This window comes from Lichenostomus cassidix, chromosome 3 (genome assembly GCF_008360975.1).
Source record: "Lichenostomus cassidix isolate B80296 chromosome 3, HeHo_3.0, whole genome shotgun sequence".
In the NCBI taxonomy this organism is placed as follows: domain Eukaryota; kingdom Metazoa; phylum Chordata; class Aves; order Passeriformes; family Meliphagidae; genus Lichenostomus; species Lichenostomus cassidix.
In genome coordinates this window covers 71,082,639-71,106,295 of record NC_139483.1, presented here as the reverse complement: position 1 = coordinate 71,106,295, position 23,657 = coordinate 71,082,639, and the positions used below count along the sequence as shown (strand labels likewise).

Below are 23,657 nucleotides of genomic sequence, written 5' to 3'. Positions count from 1 at the left end.
ACTTTCTTGAGCTAAAATTTGAATTTTTTTTATTAATTATATTTGCTGGTGTGTGTGTTTGAGGGCTAACTGTGCACACACACATATATATTGAAAACATATCAATTGGCAAAAGCTATTCTTGCAAAGAAAAATTACTAATCAAAGATATGTCCATTTTTGGAAGTATGATTGATGTTAGTGAAAAATAATTTTTATTAAATTGAAAGCCGTGTACATTTCCTCTTGTCCCTGCTCACCACCACCCATACTTCTGGCCCACTCCCCTCCACCAATTTATCCTCCTAAGATTAACATGTTTAAGTTTCACTGAGAGCCAGGAAACTCTTCTGTTTATTTTATTATTTGACATCTGATTTCTGGTAAGTTCAAGAACCAGCAATTAATATTAATATTTAGCAATTAGCAATAATATTTAAGCTTACTATAGTATTTTAGCCTTCCTGGTAGTAGATACAGTTCTGTAATTGGACTAACATTTCCAGAAAGTCTGTTCTTCCTCTGAGAATCAGATTACTCCCATTATAAGGGCAGCCAAGTTGCACACAGACACAGCCGCCTGACAAGCAGAACACACTTCTTAGCATAAATAGCACTGAAAAATTACCATGCTCTCATCTGGGGAGATTGTCCAATGACTGAAATAGCAACTGTAGTGTGTTACAGAATTCATACAATGGTAATTTTTTCAGGACCTGTTTGCCTTGGATGTGGAGCCCTATCGGTACAGTGGTGTTAATATGACTGGATTCAGGATTCTAAACACGGAAAACACCCAGGTGTCATCGATCATTGAGAAGTGGTCCATGGAGCGCTTGCAAGCACCCCCGAAGCCTGATTCAGGTTTGCTGGATGGATTTATGACGGTATGAATACCAGTATTTGGTGCTTACTTTTTCATATGTTTGTGAAGCTAAAAAATATTTTAACTCTTTCTTTGTTACTAAAAGTGTTTGGAGGTATGTAAACAAATATTATTGTAAAAATGAGTCAGAGAGTAATGGTGATGTTTCTGTTAATATTTTGCAGATTGAATATATGATTATGTTGATTTTCTTTCAAAATTACACATACTGTATTTTTTTTTCAAATTATATTGCCCTATTCTAAATGTCAAATTCACCTCATCCATATTTCCTTAATTTGCTGATGAAAATTTTTTATGGGATGAAAGTTGAGCTAATGACCATTGTCTCTGTCTCTGTCTTTTCTGTCTTATTCATTTAAGATTCATTCATTAATAATGTGTACTTCAAAATTTTTATATAAATCTTGTTTTTAAATATTTTATTAATATTATAAAAACCACCTTATTACTGTACTTTCTACTATCTGTGCCTTCAGATTAATCTGATTAATTAATCTGGTTGTTTATTTTTATTTTTTTCCTTCCATTGCCACTATTCTTTAGCCTTCAGTTCATAAAAATCACAATTCCATTCCTGCAAATAAACTTTCACTGCTAGGTTTTGGTGAGTTTGTGCTCATTAGTTGGAATTAAATCTGGAATTATAACATAAGGAAGGGATCTATTTGAAAAACATCCTACATTAAGACTGCTTTAGTCTTCAAAGTTGTTGAAAAATTTTCCATTTTGGCCCCTTAGGAATTTAGGTAGTTGAGTTTTGTTTGGTTTTGGTGCTGTGGTTTTTGAGTGTTTGGTTTTTTAGTTTGTTGGTGGGGTTTTTGGTTTTGTTTGTTTGTTTTGGGTTTTTTTTTTTTTTGGTTGGTTTTTTGTTTAGGCTTTTCATCTTCCATTTGAAAAATAACAAATTCTGTTTCTTGAAGACAGATCTCTTAGAAGTCTATCAGATGTCTAGATGTGTTAATTATTCCACATAACACAGCTAATCTTCTGAACAATATTTTTCTACTGATAAGGTTTAAAGATCTTATAGATATTAGATATTAAATTACAGTCAATACTTTAACAAGTTATTTTAAGTTTTTCCTAGATAATTGTCCTTTTTGGGGAAAAATACTTTTTTTTAGTGTACTCCTTCTATGTAATGTCTTGAACACGATAATTTGAAAAAATTTAAATTTGATTTTTTTACTAATTTCCTTGCGTTGCACCTTACAGATTCCATCATACAGTTTTTAAAAGTTATATTGTTAATTTCTCTAAATAATTTCAAACAAGCAAATGAACCCCCTAAATCTGAAATTTATGGGAAGCATGCATCTGATTTATATATAGCCACTACTAATTATTGTAAACCATTGTTTCATGCTTCCTTGTTTGCATGACTACTTAATTTTTTTATTTTTACTTTTTTGAATTTAGAATTTGCATCACCTCTCATTCATTGTAGTTGTATATTTTATGTATTGATCAAAAATGCAACTGGTCTCAAACCTTTGGATATTAACAATGAACCATAGAGATAGTTTATGAGAACATAGGACAATGGTGAAAAAATAATGGAATAATAAATATTGGAATAGAGTTCTGTGGGGCCAGTTGCATGTTTTTCATCTCCTGTGGTTCTGTAAAGAAAATGCTTTTCTCAGAAAAGCCTCTGACGTGAGGCAGAAACCTATAATTGCTAGTTTATGACTGTGTAAGAATAATACTTCACATCATTACTTTGCCTCAGCATGGAAAAGTATAAAAAAGTGCATGAAAAACACAGTGGCTTCTCTTCTGGACCCTTAAGAGCCCTCCATGCTCTAAGTGGAACCAAGTGCTCATAAGAGATGGTGATGAATATTTTATGGTCATTCTTTTTGTTGATTAAGCATCTAAATGTGTTTTGATTACCTGGGTTTTAAACACCTGAGAGATGCAGATAACTTAAAGGGCTAATAATCTTGGCAAGCATTACAAGATTACAGAGCTCTTATTATCTGGCCCTTAGATACAGGAAAAACATTCACAACATGCCCATTTGGAAGGTGTGAAAGAAAGTCATGTCATGACATCATTGCTCAATGCTCTTTCTGTGCTCAGAATAAAATAAGCCATTTCATTGACTTATTATCAGTGAAGTTGTAAAATCAGTTAAGTGTATAAAATTTGACTTTCATGTCACTGTTCATGTGTATTTAAGGCCAGAAATGGACTTTAGAATCAAAGACTCTTCACAGATATTGTGGCTATGGAATACTATAACTGAGGTGGGCTGGACTGGAAATGGGTTTTATTTTCACTGGTTGATAATGGCAGCAGCTTAATCAGAAAAAAAATAGCAAGAAGACTGCTTAATGGGAATGCATTCAACTTGAACCACATAGCTAAATGCCGTTTAATCAGGTTTTAAAACACCTGAAACTCATGCCAAATGAAAAACTTAGTCTTGTATAAAGCATTGAGAGACCTCAGTGAAGACTAGCTGTTTTCTAGTGGTGTAAAACCAGGCAGTTATGGATTGCAAAGTTTTTAAGCTCCGGTGGTGTTTGTGCAAGGTACTTCTACCCCTGACTTTTTCACAGTGTTGACTTTGCCCTTATAACAGCTGGAACTATCAATATAATTCTGACATTGCTTTTCCTTATTTGTGATTCATAAAGCTCCCAGTCTTGATTGTTGTTCCAAGGTCTTGTCTGAAGTCTTGTGTAACTCTCTAGCAAGTATATAATCTTCCTCATAATTATCTTATGTTTAGTATCCTAATATAATAAGAAGTTGGTATAAGATTTCATCTCATCTCCTTGGAATATTCCAAGTCAAATTTTCAAGTGTGAATTCTATTGAGTTCAATTATGACACTTTTTGCTTTGTTTCTAGGCTGTTCCTCAGCACAGCTCTGAAAAGGGCAATGATTTAGCACACCTGAGAGGAAAAGTGATCAAAACCAATTTTTTAATCATATTTCATTCTCCTCTTAGGATTTCTTAAATATTTCTTTGTATGGACTTTGGAGGAAAAAAAATAAACCATTTGATCAATGCTACCATATTGAATAATTCTATTAATAAATGTTTACTAATCTGTATAACAAAGAAACGTAATACCTTCTATGAATTAGGAGAATAAGTACAGTAGAATTGTCTTTGCTTTGTCCATGACTCCAGAAAATCTGTAGAAATGTTGAAAATCACTTGCTGTGCTGTGTCAGACTATACACACTTTCTTTGCACACTCTTCTTGAGATAAAAGGTGTTCTTGTTCAAGTGTTTATAAGATATGATTTCTATTAACGTCTAAACTAATTTCTATTAAAGACAAAGTGTGAATATACTTTTAATATGATACGTAGAAGTTCTGTGGAAGTCTCACTTATCTACCTTTTTGGAAGAGATTTTTCTATCTTCATTCACATACTAATAGATCTAATTTGTGCTTTTGATGGTTCTTTCATGTTTCTTAAGGTTTTCTGAGGAAAATCAAAATGGTGCTTATCCTTATAACATATAAATAATAATCTAAATGTGTTGGTATTCAAGTGTATTTGTATATTTTCGTCTGTCACACACTTGTGCAGAAATGCATGTGCACACATGGTGTAGCTTACTAAGCTGCTTAAATGGTTATGTTTATTTTCTAAATTTGTAATGGTTCTTTTTATTTTAAGTATTCTCAGCAGTCTTTTATTTACTTTGACCATTGTTTTTGCATCACCATACTCTTTGTAACCAGAAAGGATGAAAATATAGTGCTTACAAAAGTAAATATCACATAAAACTGGGACATGCCATGGCTGTTATTTCTTATAATAAAAGTACAGGAATTCATTAATGGTAATTTTGCCACGGGTAATAAACTATACCTTTAGAAAATTGCAGAAGAAAATAATAGTCAAAAATCAAACTGTTGTAGTACTTTATATTTCTTGTTAGTGGAATTGACTGTATCTAATGTTTCAGTATCTATTTTTTATTGTCTTCTTGTTTCTTCTTGTTACTTGGGTGAAAAAGTCCAATGGAAACAAAGAATGCATTTTGCACATTTTAAATCCAAATCTGGGTTTTTTTCAGACTAGGATAAATTTTTAAATTAATTCCCACTTGATCCTGCATTTCTTGACTTAATTCAGCAAGATATAAATGTGAGTTTTTTTAAATTTGGCTTTTGTCATATTTCCACATAAAATCCCAAATGGCTCTGCTCTGCCAAACTCTCTCTTGCCAAAATGCAAACATCCATTCACTTATGCATCTCCCTGTTTCTTACCACCTAATCTTACTTGTTAGCAGTTAAAAAAGCACTTTATAAAAGTTAGATTCTAGACAGGGTGGGTTGTTAGCATTTGAACTTTGTGTTATGTTATTAAACAACTTCTAACTAAATTGACACTCTTTAAACAATTCTCTGATATATGATGTACTCATTATTGTTATTTTCCACCAACTTTATACTGAATTCTGAAATTTGAAAGTGATTGGTACTTAGCAACCACTTGAACAGAATGACTTGGTATTAATAAAACCACACTATTTTTCAGCCACATTGTGGTTGATTCTTGAAAAATGAAATTATAAGTTAATAAAAAACCCAACTGTGCCATAACAAAATAAAAATGTTTAGTTTATGTAACTTCAGATTTTTTTTTCTTAAAAAGTTTAGATTTGCAGGAGTTCATCCTTATTTTAGTCTGGAGTAAAAAACGAATTTTGAATTTTCCTGAAAAAGGGAAAATTTATGCTTAATTATTGTGACTGAATATTTTTGTTAAATTCTATCATTATTGTCATCTTTACTGTAGAAGGAGAAAAATATTCCAGAAAACAGAGGGGGAACATACTATTTTAACATACTATTTACTTTGGTATACTTCCCTTATTGAATCTGTACAAGTATTATGCAGAAACAGGAAAAAACCTCACAAAACCCTGAGCATAAATACACTTCCACATTTATATATTACAATCATGATTCACACCAGGCAAACTAGGGCATAAATAAAGTGTTATGAGTTCAGAATTCTTTTACTCTACAACTACTAATCTTCACAGTTTTCTGTGCCTCAAGTCAGAATTTAGCATGCATAATTAAGATGACCTAACAAGCCCTGCTGCTTAATTAACATAAAGTTTTCCTTACTAATTGCTTTTGCTTATAATCCAGTTGAGCTATCTGCTTTCTTCTTATATAGAAAAGAATGTGCTTTTTTTTCTATTCTGACTATTAATTCTATTCTTTAATGCCCACTTTAGTAGCTGTAGAGTGATATTAAATAGTGTAGGCAAAATTGTGGAGATTTTTTTAATATGCAGAAGGGATTTATGGTTCATTTCTGTCCATGGGATTTTCATTTGGTTGAAAAAAAGGTAGAGGAGGTTTTGAAATTTTTAAAGCTGGTGTACAGACTTCCTTGGATAAGGAAAATAGATTCAATCATATTTTCTTTGAGTACATCACTATAAAGAAGATGCAAAGATCATGAGGAGAGATTCTAATACCTTCATAAATTGTCCTTAATTGAAGGAATGTACAAATGCATTTACTCACAGAGCTGCCTAGGAAATTAATTTTGAAATTAGGCATTTCAAGGGATGCAGTAAAAATCCTGAAAATATTATTCCTTTGGTATTTGAGGGTGGAAATGAAAAGAGAGAATAATGCTGGATTTGTAAATGTGTAGATATTTTTCCCTAATTAGTGCTCCATATTTGCACACCTAAAGACTGTGGGGGACACATTTATATATTATATTCTTTGCTTGTTCTCTTCTTCCCCTGATTGTAAGAAGGTTTCCTGTAAGCAACCTCTCTATATCTAAACCTTATGACTGTTTTGTATAATCTAATTTATCTGAATATCCACTTTCTTAACTTTGTGGGTATGTTAGTTTAATATTCTCAAAGTTTTGCTGAATTCAAGGTCAAAAAAAAGAATTGCTAAAAAAAGAATGGTCAAAGTGAGTATAGATGGACAACAATGATGTATTTTCAGTTGCATTAAATCAGTGTGTTTAAAAACCCTAAAACCTTGTAAGGAATTGGACCAACGCATGAAGAGCATGTTAAATGGCCACCTGTAATCAGGGGAAAGAGCACCTTAATCAACAGATTTCTCTGGCTTATTTTTGGTAAAGGTTTTTGAATCACATTAAACTAACTTGGTTAAGCCACTACTGTTGGAAAGTGTACCTTTTTGCATCATAAAGTTTGGAAAGGATTAAGAGCATAATGGCATGGAAACCATGACAATTGAAGTTGAAAGAATTGTCTGAAACATAAAAATCCAAAATTAAAACAGAAAAGGATTCAGTTCTTTTATCATGATATAACCAAGGCTTAATTATGTTTTTCGTGAAAGAGATATATAACTCCCATGTGAGGTATTTGGACATGAATAATACTGAGGGCACTCTTATATTGCTCTGAAAGATAAGTATGTATTTCCCAGTTCTATGCTCTACTTTCCAATAAGCAAATAACTACAAAAAATCCCAAACAAAAACCCAACTCAACCAACCAAAACAAAATAAACCCACCCTTTCAATTCCCAATAATTTTAATCTAGGTGTTGGTAATCCATTTTAATCAAGGTTTAGGTAAACAGCATGAGCCAAGAAAAAGTATGAATTTAAAAAAAAAGTGAAACTGTGATAAGTGTAGGTATTAAAATTTAACCAAATAAAGCTAAAATGATGTTATTAATTACTGACTCAAGAAATCAGGGAGATGCAAAGCTGTAAATATACTCTATCAGTATTAATATTATTTTGTATTTTTAGTACTATATGTTTTTTAATCGAATTTTTTTCTTCATCAATTTTGTAGTTTCTTGAGCAGTGTTCTCCAAAATTCATTGTTTTGCATACCTCATTAAAGAAGCAAAAAAATGATGGTGTAATTCAGGGTTTTCTTTCAGCATATTCCTGAAGCTTGACTGAAACTATTTATCCTTGATGTCAGTATTTTCAGTGACAGTACAAACTGCTGAATAGCTTGATAAAAATTAGTAATTTAGTTTTCCTAATGGTAAAAGGATATTTGTGAAACTGAAATCTCTTATCTGCGCATGACAATATGGAAGTAACAGTTATATTTGAAATAGCTACTTAAACAGTTACTTAATAACTGTTATCAGGCACTGTGAATGGACAGAAGGATTTGATGAGAAGAAGGCGCTGTTAAGGTTCCTGGTCAATACAAATAAAAAGAAATACTTGTTACAGAAATACAGTCTTGGATTCTGATTTAGAGCTTCAAAGAGGATATCTTGTTATGTAGACAGCTTTATAATTACCCCTTTAGCTAAAAGAATTTTCTGGAATTGCTGATGAGATGTGTTTAGTAACAGTGTAGCAAAATGTGTACTTCAAAGGAAATACTAAACAATTACTCATTACTGCATTACAAGCCAAGAATCTCCCCTAGGCACAGTTAATTTCATGAGTTTAGGGACTATGCAAGATTTCATGCTGTAAGATGCTTTAGAAATGATTTGTCAGCTATTTTGAGAATTAATTGCATTATTAAATATTTGACTACTGTATACAGTAATTTTTAGTATTTTAGGAGACAGGGTAGATCAGAAACCTATGATCCTATCCCAAAGGAAAGATATGCCCAGGTGCTGTAGAGCATTTAGCAGAAATTTCAGTTTCTCTCCTGTAGAAGATTTCATTGAATTCTTCCAGATGTGGTCTGAGGATGAATGCATTTATTTATATACTAAGATTACCATTGATTTATATCAAGCTTTTATGTTAGAAATCTGCATGCTGCTAAATCTTTTTAAAACAGTAAAAGAACCTCAGTACAGCAGCAAGTAGGGAAATGGCAGAGCTTGTGCAACCTGCAGGATCTCCCACACAGCGTAGAAGAGAAGCTGAAGCACAAATTGCCTTTTGAAATAGGAACCTGAGTGCCTTTGCCAGGAAATATGAAAGTGTCTGCACTGTATGAAATTTAAAGTCTGAGGACTGCAATTAAGTAACCATGATCTGTCAAAGATTATGTTTCTAAAGAAGGGCAGTGAAGCTGGTGAAGGGTCTGGAGCACAAGTTTTATGAGGAGAGTGTGAGGGAGCTGGAGCTGTTTAGCCTGGAGGAAAAGAGGCTCCGGGGAGACCTTATTGCTCTCTGCAACTGCCTGAAAGGAGGCTGTAGACAGGTGGGAGTTGCTCCCTTCTGCCAAGTAACAAGCAACAGAACAAGAGGAAATGGCTTCAAGTCATCCCAGGGGAGGTTTAGATTGGATATTTGGAAAAATTTCTTCCCAGAAAGGATGATCAAGTAATGGAAGAGCCTGCTTAGAAAAGTAGCAGAGACACCATGTCTGGAGGCATTTAAAAGACTTATAAAAGTGGCGCTTAGGGACATGCCTTAGTGGTGGAATTTGCAGTGCTGGATTAATGATTGGACTGGATAATGTTAATGGTCTTTTCCAACCCAACCAATTCTATGATACTATGAAGATATTTTTCTTAGTATATGCATTCTGAAATTAATTTAATGGTTTATTTATCTGTTGTTTTTGTTGTAAATTTTCAGAAAAAGTGAACCAAAAGAAAGATTAATTTTATTCTCTTTCTTTGCTGTTATTTTTAGAACTTGCCTTGAGGGGCAGCGTAACTAGAGCATCTAGAACTAGAGCTAAGTGGACTTATCTGCAGGAATAAATAGGAATCACTCTGGGTGCAGCTGTAGGATGTGGAATGGTGACAGTGTAGGCAGGGTAGGTTAAACAGCAATGTAAAGAATATAATTTGTGGAGAAAAGCAACCATCAATTTAGCGTTTACATTGTGCTTCACAGTTGTGCTGCCTGTTAGGACTGGCAATGTACTACACTTAATAGCAACGCTTAAAAGTATGTTCTGGGTAAAATCCTGGTCCTTTGGAAATCATTGTATGGGTAATTTGGCTAATCTTTAGTTTGTTACATGCAATCCAGGCTCAGGATAAGCAGATGAAGTGCTACCATTTTACTATTTTTAAATTTTATTTTAAAGTGGAGTATTAAACACTACAAACTATAATGGAGCAGAAAAGAGTGAAAATCACATGTAAATATTTGTCTCTGAATATTCAGGTAGTTATTTTGGATGTTGCTTGGAAGGCTGGAACAGTCTTCATTCATTATATGCTTCCCATATAATAAAACCAAGAATATTTTATTTCTGTCTGTTACTGATTAATACTTGTTAATTACTGGACCCGTTGACATAACTGGTAGAAATAAACAAGCTTCTGGGGATACCATTTTCTCTACTGAAGACTTGTAACTGTATGCACTTGAATTTTTTCCTTTTTCTTTTTTTTCCCCATCTCCAGTTATTTATAGATTTGTCTAATAAGAGATACTACTTCCCCTAATTTTTGCTTATATCCTTAGGACGCAGCACATTTTTTGCTTTTAAAGGGGTTCGTATAATACATGTTGACTTCATGGGGACTTTCATAAAGATCAGATATGTAGTTATTGATTAAATTAGTTTACCTAAGGGATAACATTATTTCCTGTCCAGAACATCATGGACTCCATTTTAGAACTTTATGGATGCACAGGATATTGTGCTTGGCCTCCAACCTTCCAGCCCTTCAGAAGATCAAAAGTCTCCTAAAAGTCCAAAGTCATGTCTGCCCACCTTCAGTGAATGTTTTGTGTCTTCTTGGTATTTCAAATTATGCTATATGCCTGACATTAACCTACTTAGTCAAGCTTTTAAGTAGACTTGTAGCAGTAAATATATTTTCTTCTTAAGGAGTCTAGAGGGAATACAATTGCCACAAGCACACATACAGAGCTATTAAACAGTGCCTAGGAAAATTCAATCAACCCGAATCTGCATCAGAATACCTTTATGACACTGGAAACATAATTAACGTGCTTTCATTATTATATATTTTCTCTGTGAATGTGAGGCCTCTACTCTCTCAAACCACATTCAGCTTAGGAGATAGGTGAGAAACATGTACTGGATGCACTAAAGAGAATTAAGTGTCATGATGCTGTGAAACAGAGATTTCAGATTTCATGTTCCCACTTCCCAAAGCCTGAGTATATGTATAGTATTTTAATACCAGTGATAAGGCTGTAACCTAATTCAGATGATGACAGTCTCTGTAATACCCTGGAAATAAGTACCAAAATATCAGAAGTTCCTTATTTTGATCCAGTAGGATAATTTATTCAAGCCTTGTGGTGAAATGCTACTGGGAAATGTTTGCTTTGTAAAGTATATTCTGTGCATGCAGTTTCTATATGTATTGCTAATAAAACTAAAATCTCATTTTGTCTGTTTGTCATACATAGCAATGGATGTGTTATCCATTCTGTATGTTTATTGAGTTGTTGATTGAGGCCTCATTTCAACAAAATGTTCTATATTCTTTCTTGCTGAAAAAGCAATACAAAGCTTGTCAAGTTGCTCTGCTGGAGTCAAGTGGGCTGCTTTGACACTTAACATGGCATATATAATTTGTTTAAATGGGACTTCAAAGGTCACTCATAAAAAAAAGTTTTATATAAGTTACTTTGTTACACTTCACTTTCTTATTTTGAGGAAAGAATGAGAAAGAATTTCAAGGTATTTCTGATTGCAAGGGGCAATTCTTTTTCAGTCTCTTCATAATAACAGACATAGTTCAGAAAATACCATTTTTCAAATTATGTCTGCCTGATGATATGATTGTTCTCAGTGTTGTCTACATAAAAGACAAACAGCATTAGCTATAGACTCTTTTGGATTTCTTCACCATTTTCTTAAAATACAGGATAGTTATTCTGATGGAATTCTGAAATTTAAGTAAGACTGTGAGTAGAATCCAAATAAAAATAACTCTGTATCAAAAGGAAAAATCTCATTTGCAATTTTACTTAAAAGAAGGGGTTTTTTTTAGTTGTTTATCTTCAAATAAAAAAAACTCAACTATTTTGGTGTGGTGCTCATTATTTCTGTTTAAGTCCTTTGGGTCCTTCACACAGTGGGATTCATCTTAACATGAGTGCTGGAAGCAAGTCTTTGTGACTGGACAGTTTTGCAGTAGTGTACATATAGAATTTAAGTAATCTAGAATTTAACCCTCAAGTTAGCAGCCAGAAGACTGCTGGCCAGTTATTTCATGAAATTGATAGACTAATTTAGAAGATGATGTCTACAATATTTCTTGACTGGACTATTACAAACTCCTTTGAGAAAATTGGAAACCCATGGACACCTTTCAGCCAATGGTGAATTTTGTAGGATCACAGTACAGCCAAGGTTTGAAAGTACCTAGAAATATCATCTTGTCTAAGTTTTCATGGGAAAGGGAGCTAAGATGCTCTCTCTCCAGTTTTGTCTTGAAAACCTTCAGTGATGAGAACTTCACCATATTCTGGAGAAGGTTGTTCCCATGATTGTTCTTGTAGTAAACAAATTCTTTCTCAAGATGAAAGCTCTCCCAGTGTACCTTCTACCCATTTTCCTTTTTCCTTCTCATGTGGGTCTTTGACAAGAGAAAGGGTCTAAATTAAAAAGATAAACGTGCTGCTAAGGGACATGTTTTAGTGGTGGACTTGGTAGCACTAAAGTAATGGTGGGACTTGTTGATGTTCAAGGTCTTTTCCAAGTTAAGTGATTGTATGTTCTACATTGAATTTTTTCAATGCTGTTGGATAGAATCTGAGTGTCAGGGACCTGTATTGATTTTCAAGTAAGATCAAGGGAGAAATTCCATCAGTAGAGCAGTGGGAAATAAAGCACTATCAGGAGAGACTCTTTACTGTCTGAACACTAGGTATCATATTAGAGAAAAATATTGAAGGTCTCTTTCTGGGAATATAAATTAGTAGTAATCATGGCTGTCAGAACTGAGGGGCTGGAACACTTGTACTATGAGGAGAGGTCGAGGGAACTAGTCTTGGGAAAAGAAAGCTTTTTAAGGACTTAACAGCATCTCCCTAACATCTGCAAGGAGATTATCAAAAAGGCAGAGACAAGGCATAAACTGAGAGAGATTTTGACTAGATTTAAGGAAAAATGTTTTCACTGTAAGGAATGTAAAGCAGTGGAAAGGATTACTCAGAGAGGTTGTTGTAATCTCCATCCTTACAGGTTTTCAAGACCTGATAAATTTCTGAGCAACAGGTCTGTTCCTGGAGGTCACATTGGCAGCAATGCCAAAGGAGCAAGGTGTTGGACTAGGGAAGTCCTGTGGTCTCTTCAGCTTGATTTGTCTTATGATCTGTAATTTATACCCCACAGCTGTCAGTGGCTCTCCTCTGAGAAGTTCATCTCCAGTATCTCTGAAGAGCATTGTTAGTTCTGAGGGAACCTCTTCATGAGCAACAATAGTTAAGTGTTATGAAACTGAAAACTATCCTCATATTTATGAAGAATTGTAGCTTAATCATACAGAGAAAATACAGTTGGTAAACCAGAGTACAAGTGCTTAATTTTTTTTCTAGAAGTATCTCTCCTATTTTGGGAGAAGTATCTGCATTGCTTCCTGGTTTTATTCATTTTAATCCTATGGGGCATGTGAATTTTTTAGATTTCAGCAAAATTTCATCAAATATAGTGTGATCTCAAATGTAATTTTTTAAGCTTACATGATCACAGAAGATGTGTTAGAATATATCAGTCAAGATATTATCAGACTAATGCCAATACCTTAATGCTTAGTGAATCAATTCAGTAAAAGAAACAAAGTAATGATAGTTGCATCTCTCCTGGAATACCCTAAAATTGGCTTTTGTTTATAAGACATATTGGTGAGCTTTGTAAGATAGTCAAAGTGGGTGATCATTATAGCTATCAATCCACACGGACATAATTATGTCTCAAACAAACTTTAAAACCTTGGAAAATTTAAAAGGGTCCAATAGTTAAAATTATAAGCGCACTATTCAAAGAAACAACAAGAAACCTAATAATTCCATGCTCTGTTCAGAACTTGATTAGTTTGCTGTGTTTTAGGGTAAGGAGAATGATGAATTCAACTTCTCTATGCTGTACCTCAGAGGTGTAGTGGTCAATCTGCCTTCCTCCTTTTTGTGCAGCTGTTGAACTGTCAGCCTTCCAGAAAGCTTGGTGGCACATCATGAAGAATCTTTCCAGGAATGACTAGTGGTCTGCTAAGTTGCCCAGCAGTGACTTGGCATATTCACACATATTCTTTCATGTGGCCATGTCTTAGGCTTCATTTGTTTCTGTTTGCAGATAGACTGCCCAGAGAACAAGTTTAATATCCTTTGCCTGTGCTTCAGAGTGAACTGTACATTACATACCTCCTAATGAAGAAGATGCCTAAACAGTATGTGTGGAATTTGCCTCTCCTAACTTAATCCATGTAAAATTCAAATGTCTAGTAATTGCTTACATTACCTTTGCAGTCAGTACAGGAAGAATGGAGAAATTTCTCCTAAAAAAGCTGCATAGACTATATTACTGAAGAGGTGTCTATAGGGAGCCTAGATGATTGACTGGCAATTTTAAATGGTTGAACTTAGAAGAAATTACTCCTTTCTGATGTATATGGGTTTTGCACATACAGACTCCTCTACAGTTTTTATTTTGTTGTTCTTTGACATTTGAAATAGTGTTTACAGCTCTAATCTGCCTTGTCTGCAGCTGTAAGGAGACATGTATTCCTTAATATGGACTATATTACTTTGGTACTCTATCTTGAATCAGTTATTTCATGCACACCAATGTGGTGATGTATTTTGATAAACTAACTAAAAAAGGACCAAGAATACATTACAAGCTGTAAGTAAAAAAACATTGCTTTTTTGTGCCTAAAGCACAAGAACATTGCTGCTTTCAAGACTGGTCCCAGAATGTCAGTTGTCAGAACTGTCTCAATCTATCCAAGAGTGTGTTTTCACTGTTGTGAACTCTTGCAGATTTTACCCCCTGAAGGAACTTCTTAACAATTCATCTGGTTGGATAGGTCTCAGGTAGCAAAGTTAATAACCATATCAAAAACTATATCACTCTAGATTACTTTCTTCCTCATGATGTTTAGTGAAGACTCTCATTCCTTATCTGTTCAAATCAACCTAAGCGTATTTTGTAGAGACTTGATAAAATTATCTCTTCCCATGTTTAGCTCTTGCTAGAGATGGAAAGAAGGAGGGAATAGTTTTAAATTATTCAAATAGATATAGCAGTGCTGTATGTCAGAAAAGTAGACAAACTCCCAGAACTTTTGGGTTGATAAGCTCCTAATTGTTTAGAGTACTAAAAATGTTTATGAAGTTCTTTAGTATTTTCAGATTTGCCAGAGGCTGCTCTGCAGAAGATAGTAAACTGAATCTCCATGGGTCAATTTATTGTGATGTTTTTCTTTCAATATGTCTTTTCATTGTCTGGACAACAACAAAAATCCAAGGGTTGGTTGTTTTGTTATGTTTACCAAACAAACCAACAACAAACTCAAATTAAATCAAATCAAAACAAAAACAACAAAAGGAAAAAGCAAATACACTCCAGTACTATTCTAAGAACTTTGTGTGACCTAGTGGTCTCTAGGTAGCAAGATAATATTATTTACATACATCTATTTGTGATTTTGTCCATTCAGGTTGTGCCCTGTGGGAAGGCAAACAAGGGGAGAAAACTTTTTTTCTGAATAAATGTGAGCCATTAAATAGGTCCAGATTAGATATGAGACCTTCAACAGCCACTAATGGAATAGCATTAAGTCTTCTGAGTTCACTAGGTAGTTGAATGTACTAATGGAGGCACCATGCTGGGAAAGCATACATTTTTTTGGAATTTCTAATGAAGAGGTGATTGCACATTATGATATGAATAGCTGTGCTAAATGCATGGGAATTTTCTGCCAGAAAATTAAGGCCCCCTCTACCAGACAATGGCTCACTGGAGGAATGTATTAGTGGTGAAATAAAATCTGAAAACAGATTATTTCCTATTTAATAGTCCATTGAATTTCCTCCTAGAGCCACTGCCTGCACCATGACTACTGTGGTCTTTATTTTCATTCCCTAATCAAACTCATGCTGTTTTAATCTGACTTGGGAAGGTACTTTGTTGTCAGAAAAAGGTTGAATTCATTAACGTATTACATTTTTCAGTTCAGGTGTAGCTGCTGCCTTTTGTTGGGTTTTCACTAGTCTGCTTGAGTAGATGATGCATTATACATGCAATTGTTTTATTCAGTTTGGTCATCCGTAAATCCCGCCTTGTATTCTGTATAAATTTCAGGATCTTCTGATACCTATTTGTGTCTCCAAATATTTAATATTCCCTGTACAGTTCTATTATGTGATTCTACTTTAAGGGTATTCCTAATTTATTTTTTGGTGATTAATTAGTTAGCTTTTAGGAGGATAAACACATTAATGTTGCTTCTGAAACCATTGATGGTGCAAGGTGAGCTTTTATACTGTTTCCAAAAATGAGAAATAAAATGTGATTAAGAGGTCCTTTTCTTTGTAGTGCTAACAGTCCTACTCACTCTTCTACTGATATTTCTGACCTGGAAAATAGTTTTCTTGTTTTTCTCTCAACTGCAATAGCAAAAACTCTCCTTTTCTAAAAGGTCTTATTCTGCAAAAATTTTTCATTCTATCAGTCCATAAAAGATACTTGGAATGAAAGACATAAATAATCTGCATGTATCAAATAAGACAGAAAAGTAGATGTTGTCCAGAGTGAGTGGAATAGATATTCTCTGTCCTCTGTGCATGCTAAATTTTCTTCCCCAGTTTCTTTATAAAACATACTCATGAATCCCTAACTGATATTTTATTGTAAAATCAGATTTACCTTAATTTACAATGTAGGAAAAAATTGTGTTAAGACTCTGTAGTTTTCAGAAGTATGCGTAGATAGGAATGGATTGTATCTAGAGTAACAGAAAAAGTAGATAACAAGACTTTAGTAAACATAAATCTATAGAATTGTCAAATGGTTTTGGTTGCAAGGGACCTTCAAGGCTCATTTAATCCAACCCTGCTGCTGTAGGCAGAGACATCTTTCACTAGAGCAGGTTGCTCAAAGCACTGTCCAACTTGGCCTTGAACACTTTCAGTGATGAGGTATCCAGAACATCCCTGGGCAACCATTCCAGTGTCTGAACAACTTCATTGTAAAGAAATTCTCTCGTATATCCAGTCTAAATAATTGCCTTAAAAATTGATATGAGAAACCTCCTCTCTAAATATTTACAGGTATTGTAAATTCTGCAGTCTAACCAAATTGTGTTATATATGTATACAGTATGTCATATGTAAAGATTTGAATGGAAACAGTTGTAAAGTAAAAAGTACTTTCAGAAATGTGAGATATGCACTGCTTTGTAGTCCATACAGTTTCAATTCTGGTACCTGGGTGTACCAGGTGTGTTTTCTTTTGGTGCCTGCAGAACTGTAAACTGGACAAGAAGTAAAGAGCAGGTGCACAACTCTTTTTTTGACTGTGAATTTCTCACTAGAGCAAAGTACTTTGGAATGCAGGACTGTATTATAGAACCTGATAAAGTATAATTTTTGATTTTCAGTGCTTCATTTGGGATGCTTCTCCATCTCGAGATTCTTAACCCACTAAAATATCTACCTCCTTTAGAACCTGAATTATTTTTGTTCTATGCCCTCTCTTTAATATGCTTTCCATGCTAGTATTTAAATCTAGTTTTAGACCACACCTACTTTTGAAATTGCAACTTTTAAATACTCAGAGTATGTTTTTCAACAGTATCATTTGTCTTTTTGGCAGTGAAAATTCAATGATTTCTTGTAGCAGTAAGGTAGTAGAGATTAATTGTTTTTACAAAGAAAAATACTCAGTAGATAATAGACTTTTTACTAGAAGTAAATCTTCAGTTACATAGGCCTTTATGAACACAATCTTATCTTTTGGTTGTCATGAAAGCTAGTGATTTTACTTTGGAGAAACGGAAATAATTTGGGGATACCTGATTGGTAGATAAACTATATATATGTCTATCTGATAAATATAAACAATGTGCCATGAAGTAAATTAATTTGTACTGTAATGACCATGAAGCAACAATCATCCATGGAACTATAGTGGGTCCAATCCACCATCTATTAGTGTGGATTCGGGATGCAGAAATCTAAGTTATGTTTTCCCAATTACTTGAAGAAAATTTTGCAAAATCCCCAAATAAAGATTTAATTAGAGTGACTTTACTATTTAAACTCCTTTATTTAAAAATACATCTTCTTTTTGTTGGGATTTATAATTTGGTTTCTTTTAGACATCATGCTTTTTAATTGATTTTTAAAATAAGATTATACTCATAAAATGGAGAGGATCTCTTCTACACACGATCTTGCAGAAAATGACTAGAATAGTGGTAGATTTAAGTTCTAAGCATTCACTTAGTAAAAACCTAGCATCATACACTAAAGGAAGGAATTTAAGATAAAAACACTGTGGTATAGCATGTGTACTGTTCCTTCTTGGAGAGCTGAATTTCACCATGTTTTTGGATATAAATGCTTAAGTTACTAATAATTGCTTTGGCTTTTCTTCAGATTCCTGTTCTCTACAAACAAGTGGGAACTGTTAAAAAAGGCAGATGTTTCTCATGAGATAAAGAAAAAATAAAGGAATAAAGCAGGCTCAGAATTAACTCTGCACTTCCTCCTGGTGGATTGGCAGTTAGAAGTATCAGAATTCTGTTGTATGCATTTCCTATAGTGCATTGCACTCTTAGCAATATTACTTTGACTGCCACAGTAAATACACCTGTGGCTATTAATAATAATAATCACCAGAGATGATCTGAGCTTTCACCCAGATCACCAGTCATTGAAATAAGATTCTAGCGACCTCCTTTTATCTGAATGAGCAAAAATTGCCATAGGAAATCCATATCTAGGTATTGATAATATTAGGAATCAAATCCTAAATAGTTTCAATTCAAAAAAGTCTGACAAAGTTTTTTTCTTTTAATGAAGCATTAAGATACATTTTCACTGAGTATTTTATTCTCGTTGCAGATATTTTAGGTGAAATAAAAGTCGCCAATATTAAAAATACTTGGAAAAACATATGAGAGTGTTTTAATCATCCTGGGGAAGATACTATCTGTAATTAAAATACCAACAGAAAAGAATCCCTACATGTTTGTCCATTCTGAAGCTGAAAACACAGCATGTATTTTATAAATGTTTATTATACTGAAAGCTAATTCTGTTTTATGAATAGATTGAGCTTACATAATTCTTGGTGGAAGTTCAGACAGAGAATTGCCTGTAGTGGTAGAAACACTGACTAGTGTGTATTTGTCACTATATATATTCACAGCTTGAATTTTGCATGAACTGAACTTTCTTTGCCCTACAGCAAGTTTTAGATTTTATGAACCATTGTACTTCTAGTAATACATAAATGTGCTTCAAATTCCAAAAATAACACAGAAAATGACTGTATTTCTTATGTTCTGCTAAGACCATTATGAGTTGGCATTGAAATAAAGAATGACTGTACTTGTTTTGTTGCCAGTAGTGTGGCCCTGGCTGCTTGATTGATTTTACTTCATTTCATTGTTAAAACACTATAAGTAGAACCTTGAGCATTAACTGTAAGGAAAACTTGTTTCCTATGGATTTGTGTCTCTTAAGTATGTGAAGCAGTAACAGCTGTCAGTGAATTTTTACAATAGACTTAGGGAATCTCTCCTGTGAAGTCAAGACCGAGCTAGCCATTTCCTCAGTGAGTTATTCTGCCAGACTTCTCTTCTTTGCCTCTTTTAATCTAGAACTTTCATATGTGTGAAATCTCTATCCTACTACCACATCTGGAAGAAAGTGGAGCCCCCTTTTCTAATGCATGCCCCACCACTGCTGTTGCTCTATTGTCAATACAGCTCATGATGGCTGATCATGTTAGAGCTAATGCAGAGTGTTTATCCATATTTTCTAATTTTTGCTATTCTTTTGGTATTCTTTAACAGTTATGGAAAAGTTTTTTATGTTACATATAAATCCAGTAAAAATTTCTTTCCCACTGTCTACATTGATAGACCTTTCTTGAACATTGCTATTACAGCATGTTAGAAGAGAGAAGGGGGGTAGGACTGAAGAGAGAGATTGATTATTTAGATGTTAAATGTTTATACTGTGAAACTATTTAGGTTTCCTCCCCTCAAAAAGAAAAATAAACCAGTAAAATTAGTAATAGTAAATAAACAAATGTAAAGACTCGGAAGAATAGATGCACATTATCATTGGCTCAATTAAGAATTCATGCTAGTGTTTTCAATACTTTTCCACATACAAAAATATGTTCTAGTCTCTTCTAACTTGAAAATATAATTTTTATTTTATTGTGTATTTCCTAAGAGATACTGGATGTTTTGTGTTAGTGTTGCTTTATATCTTCACTCAGTCTTGTAAAAGACCTAACACCTACTCAGAGATGATATATATAATTACCATACGCTGACTATAGTTTTGGTCATTAGCAAATATGCAGTGACTGATAGTAAGTGGAGACCTCATAGCAACCTTCAAATCTCAACAGGGCTTACGAGGAAGCCAGAGAAGCACTCTTCATCAAGAGCCATACTGATAGGACAAGTAGTAATGGGTTCAAACAGAAAGAGGGGAAATTTATGTTAGATATAGAGAAGAAATTTGCTGGTGGGGATGTTGATGAGACACTGAAACAAGTTGCCCAGAGAAGTTGTGGATGTCCCATCCTTGGCAGTGTTTAGGGCCAGGTTGGACAGGGCTTTGAGCAACCTGGTCTAGTGGGAAGTGTCTCTGTCCATGACAGAGGGGTTGGAACTAGATTATCTTGAATGTCTCTTCCAATCCAGATCATTCTGTGATCCTGTAAAAGTGCTGTAATTGTTCACCTATGATAAAAATACTGAGAAATAATATTTTTTACAGGCTATTAGTCACTAGAAGTACACATTTAACATTTCAGAAAAGCTAGAAACGAGAGTTAAATACCATCTCTGTACATAGAAATAAGTTCTATACCTTCTGTTACTGTTTACTTCTTCATTCATAATGTTTCATATAGCAGTTAAGGGTCAAAAGAGCCATACCCTCCTTTAAAAGTTGGGTTTTATGTGTTAATGAAAATACCACCCACTCACAACCCAGAACTGGAACATACAAAATCTAATTAGTGAGTTTTTTTCCACTTGATTTATTGGATTTACTATTTAATCCCCACTGGTTATGAAACTGTTTACTCCTATACCCATAACATGTGCCATCCAGTTTCTTTGCTTGCTATGGTCTTGTAAACTCCTTCAGTATATGATTGATGAATATGAAATTGAATCACAGAGTGCAAAGAAAGTGACATAGACATGACTATACAGACATGATTTATAGGTGCAGCCTCAAAAATCTATCTGAAATTGGAGTTTCAGAAACTGACTTTGAATAGGATTTGACTGTTTTCTGGCATGCCATGATTTGAAGAAAGCTGCCTTTGCAAGATCAGATTTTTTATGTTCAGAGAGCAACAGCGTGTATGTATAACCTCTCAATCATTTGACCACTAAACTAATGACTTTTTCCTGAAGATCCTGACAGTGGCTGAAAACAGAGAGAAGTAAAGACTGGAAAACTGTCAAAATAATACTGATTTTGAAGTAAATCTATTTTAAAACTAACATGAAAAAAGAAACATCTGAAACCCAATGATGATTTATTTATAGGAATTCATCTACATGTTAAATGTATATTAGGATTTGGGTCCATTCTTAGAGAAACTAACTTGAATGTATATTTTCAAGTTTTACTCTATATTTCTGGGGAACATAATTTTAAAATCAGAATTAGTATTTGACCACAACTCTAACAAACAAACTTAAAGATGGGTGGATTTCTGGAGAGCAGTGAAAAGTATTGAGGCTTGAGAAAGCTACAACTGTGTATTAACTTAAGATTTTAATATTTTTTTTCTATATTCAATTCAATTACTCTAGTTACCGTATCCAAAAACATGGCTTATGGCTATGTATAATGTTCAGATATGTACTTGGTTGTTTAGACACAAGTCTGCCAATGTCAACAACCCCTGAATTTTACTGATATTTTCTGTGTAGAAATTTATAAAACCCTTGTGATTTTTTTTCGCTTTTGCTACAGGTTGTGAAATGGAACCAGTATTTAATTTATTAATTTTCCAAAGATTTTTAAAATTATTTTTGCCAAAACCATAAATATTATTTAAGTATAATTTTACCTGCAAGAGATGGGAAACAAGAAAATGAAGAAGAAAAAGAAAAGAGTGATTGGCTGCTGCTTTTATGAGAGTACAGATAGATTTTTAGTCAGAATATGTATTATTCATGTCTGTAATTCTCATTTGTTTAGTTAATTATAAAAATTAAATTAGAAGTTAGTAATAGGAGTCAGCTATGCTCCATAGACACAACCCCCCTAAAGACAGAGCACAAAGGCTGTTATTCAAATCAATGAATAATTGCGTCTAAGAGTAAAGTGGATATCTAACAGAATCATAGAATAAATGCTTTTTTTAATAGACTCATAGTTTTTTTTCACAGACTGAGCTTTGAAAAACTAAGTAGATAGCTGAAACTCTGCACTGGATGTCCTTTTTCAAAAGGATAAAGTTTAAATTCATGGATTTACATGGAATATCTTTCAATCTAGTATAAAACATTACTTGTGTTGGTTCAGCAAAGGATATTATAACCTTCTCTGTTGGTCCAATGTTTGTATGATTAAATTATTTACCTATTTACCTTTTCCAGTGTATTTTTAGATATTTATCTGGCACAGATATAGATACATTTTAAAGGCTAAATACTGTTCAGACAAGAACAAATATTTTCTCCTAATGTCTAAAAATAGAAATATATTAAAAAATGCTTTATTATATAATGAGAAAAGTTTATCTGTTAATTTGAATATAGTTAATAGGAGAGTTAAATCTTTTGTGTCTGATTGGGGTTGTTTTATTGAGAATTTTTGTAAAACAGACAAAAAACTTGTGGAAAACAAATTTGGAGTAACATTTTTCCTTCTGATATATGTAAAGTATTATTTAATGTTAGGAAAGTAGAAATATTTTACAGACAAAACTGCAATTGGAGAATACAATTTTAATTTTTCTCCTGTGTCCTGTTCTGATTAGGTTTAAAGAATGCTGGAAAAAGAAAGAAAAAAAAAAAGAAAAGAAAAAACCCAACATATACCATCTGTTAAACTTCTAATTTTTGAAAATATGGTTTTTCTTATTCTTCTTTACTCAGAAGTAACTATTTTCATTTGAGTCATTAAGAGTAGGGGTGTGATTCAAGACAACCAGCACTGCTTCACCAAGCATAAGTCTTGCCTGACCAGCCTAGTGGCCTAAATAGTGGCCTAGTGGAGAAATACATCAGTGGGCATGGGAAGGGCTACAGATGTCATCTGTCTGGACTGCTGTAAGGCCTTTGACACAGCCCCCACAACATCCTTCTCTCTAAGTCGATGAGAGATGGATTTGATGGGTGGACAGTTTGGTGGAGAGGGAGTTGATTGGATGGTCACATCCAGAGGGTAAAAGTCAATGACTTAGAACCCCAGTGGATGTCAGTGGCAAGTGATGTCCTTTGGTACACCCTCAGCAAATTCACAGATGGCACCAGACTGAGTGGTGCAGTTGACACAACTGAAGGACAGGATGCCATCCAGAGGGACCTGGACAAGCTCAAGAAGTGGGCCCATGGGAACCTCATGGGGTTTAAAAAGACAAACTGCAAGGTACTACATCTGGGTGGAGCAACTCTGCTATCAATACACAGGGGGATGAAGGGATCAAGAGCAGCCCTGCCATGAAGGACTTGGCGGTGCTGGTGGATG

At 33.9% G+C, this 23,657-nt stretch overlaps 1 protein-coding gene across 3 annotated transcripts in view; it reads left to right on the top strand.

The window, feature by feature from the left end:
- The window catches only part of GRIK2 (glutamate ionotropic receptor kainate type subunit 2), a 360,582-nt gene that overhangs the window by 144,032 nt on the left and 192,893 nt on the right, over positions 1 to 23,657 (top strand). For all 3 annotated transcript variants that reach the window (XM_085056272.1, XM_085056271.1, XM_085056273.1), the window contains exon 7: positions 693 to 866. In XM_085056272.1, coding sequence (XP_084912398.1) covers positions 693 to 866 — 174 coding nt within the window. The remainder of the gene's footprint in view (positions 1 to 692; positions 867 to 23,657) is intronic.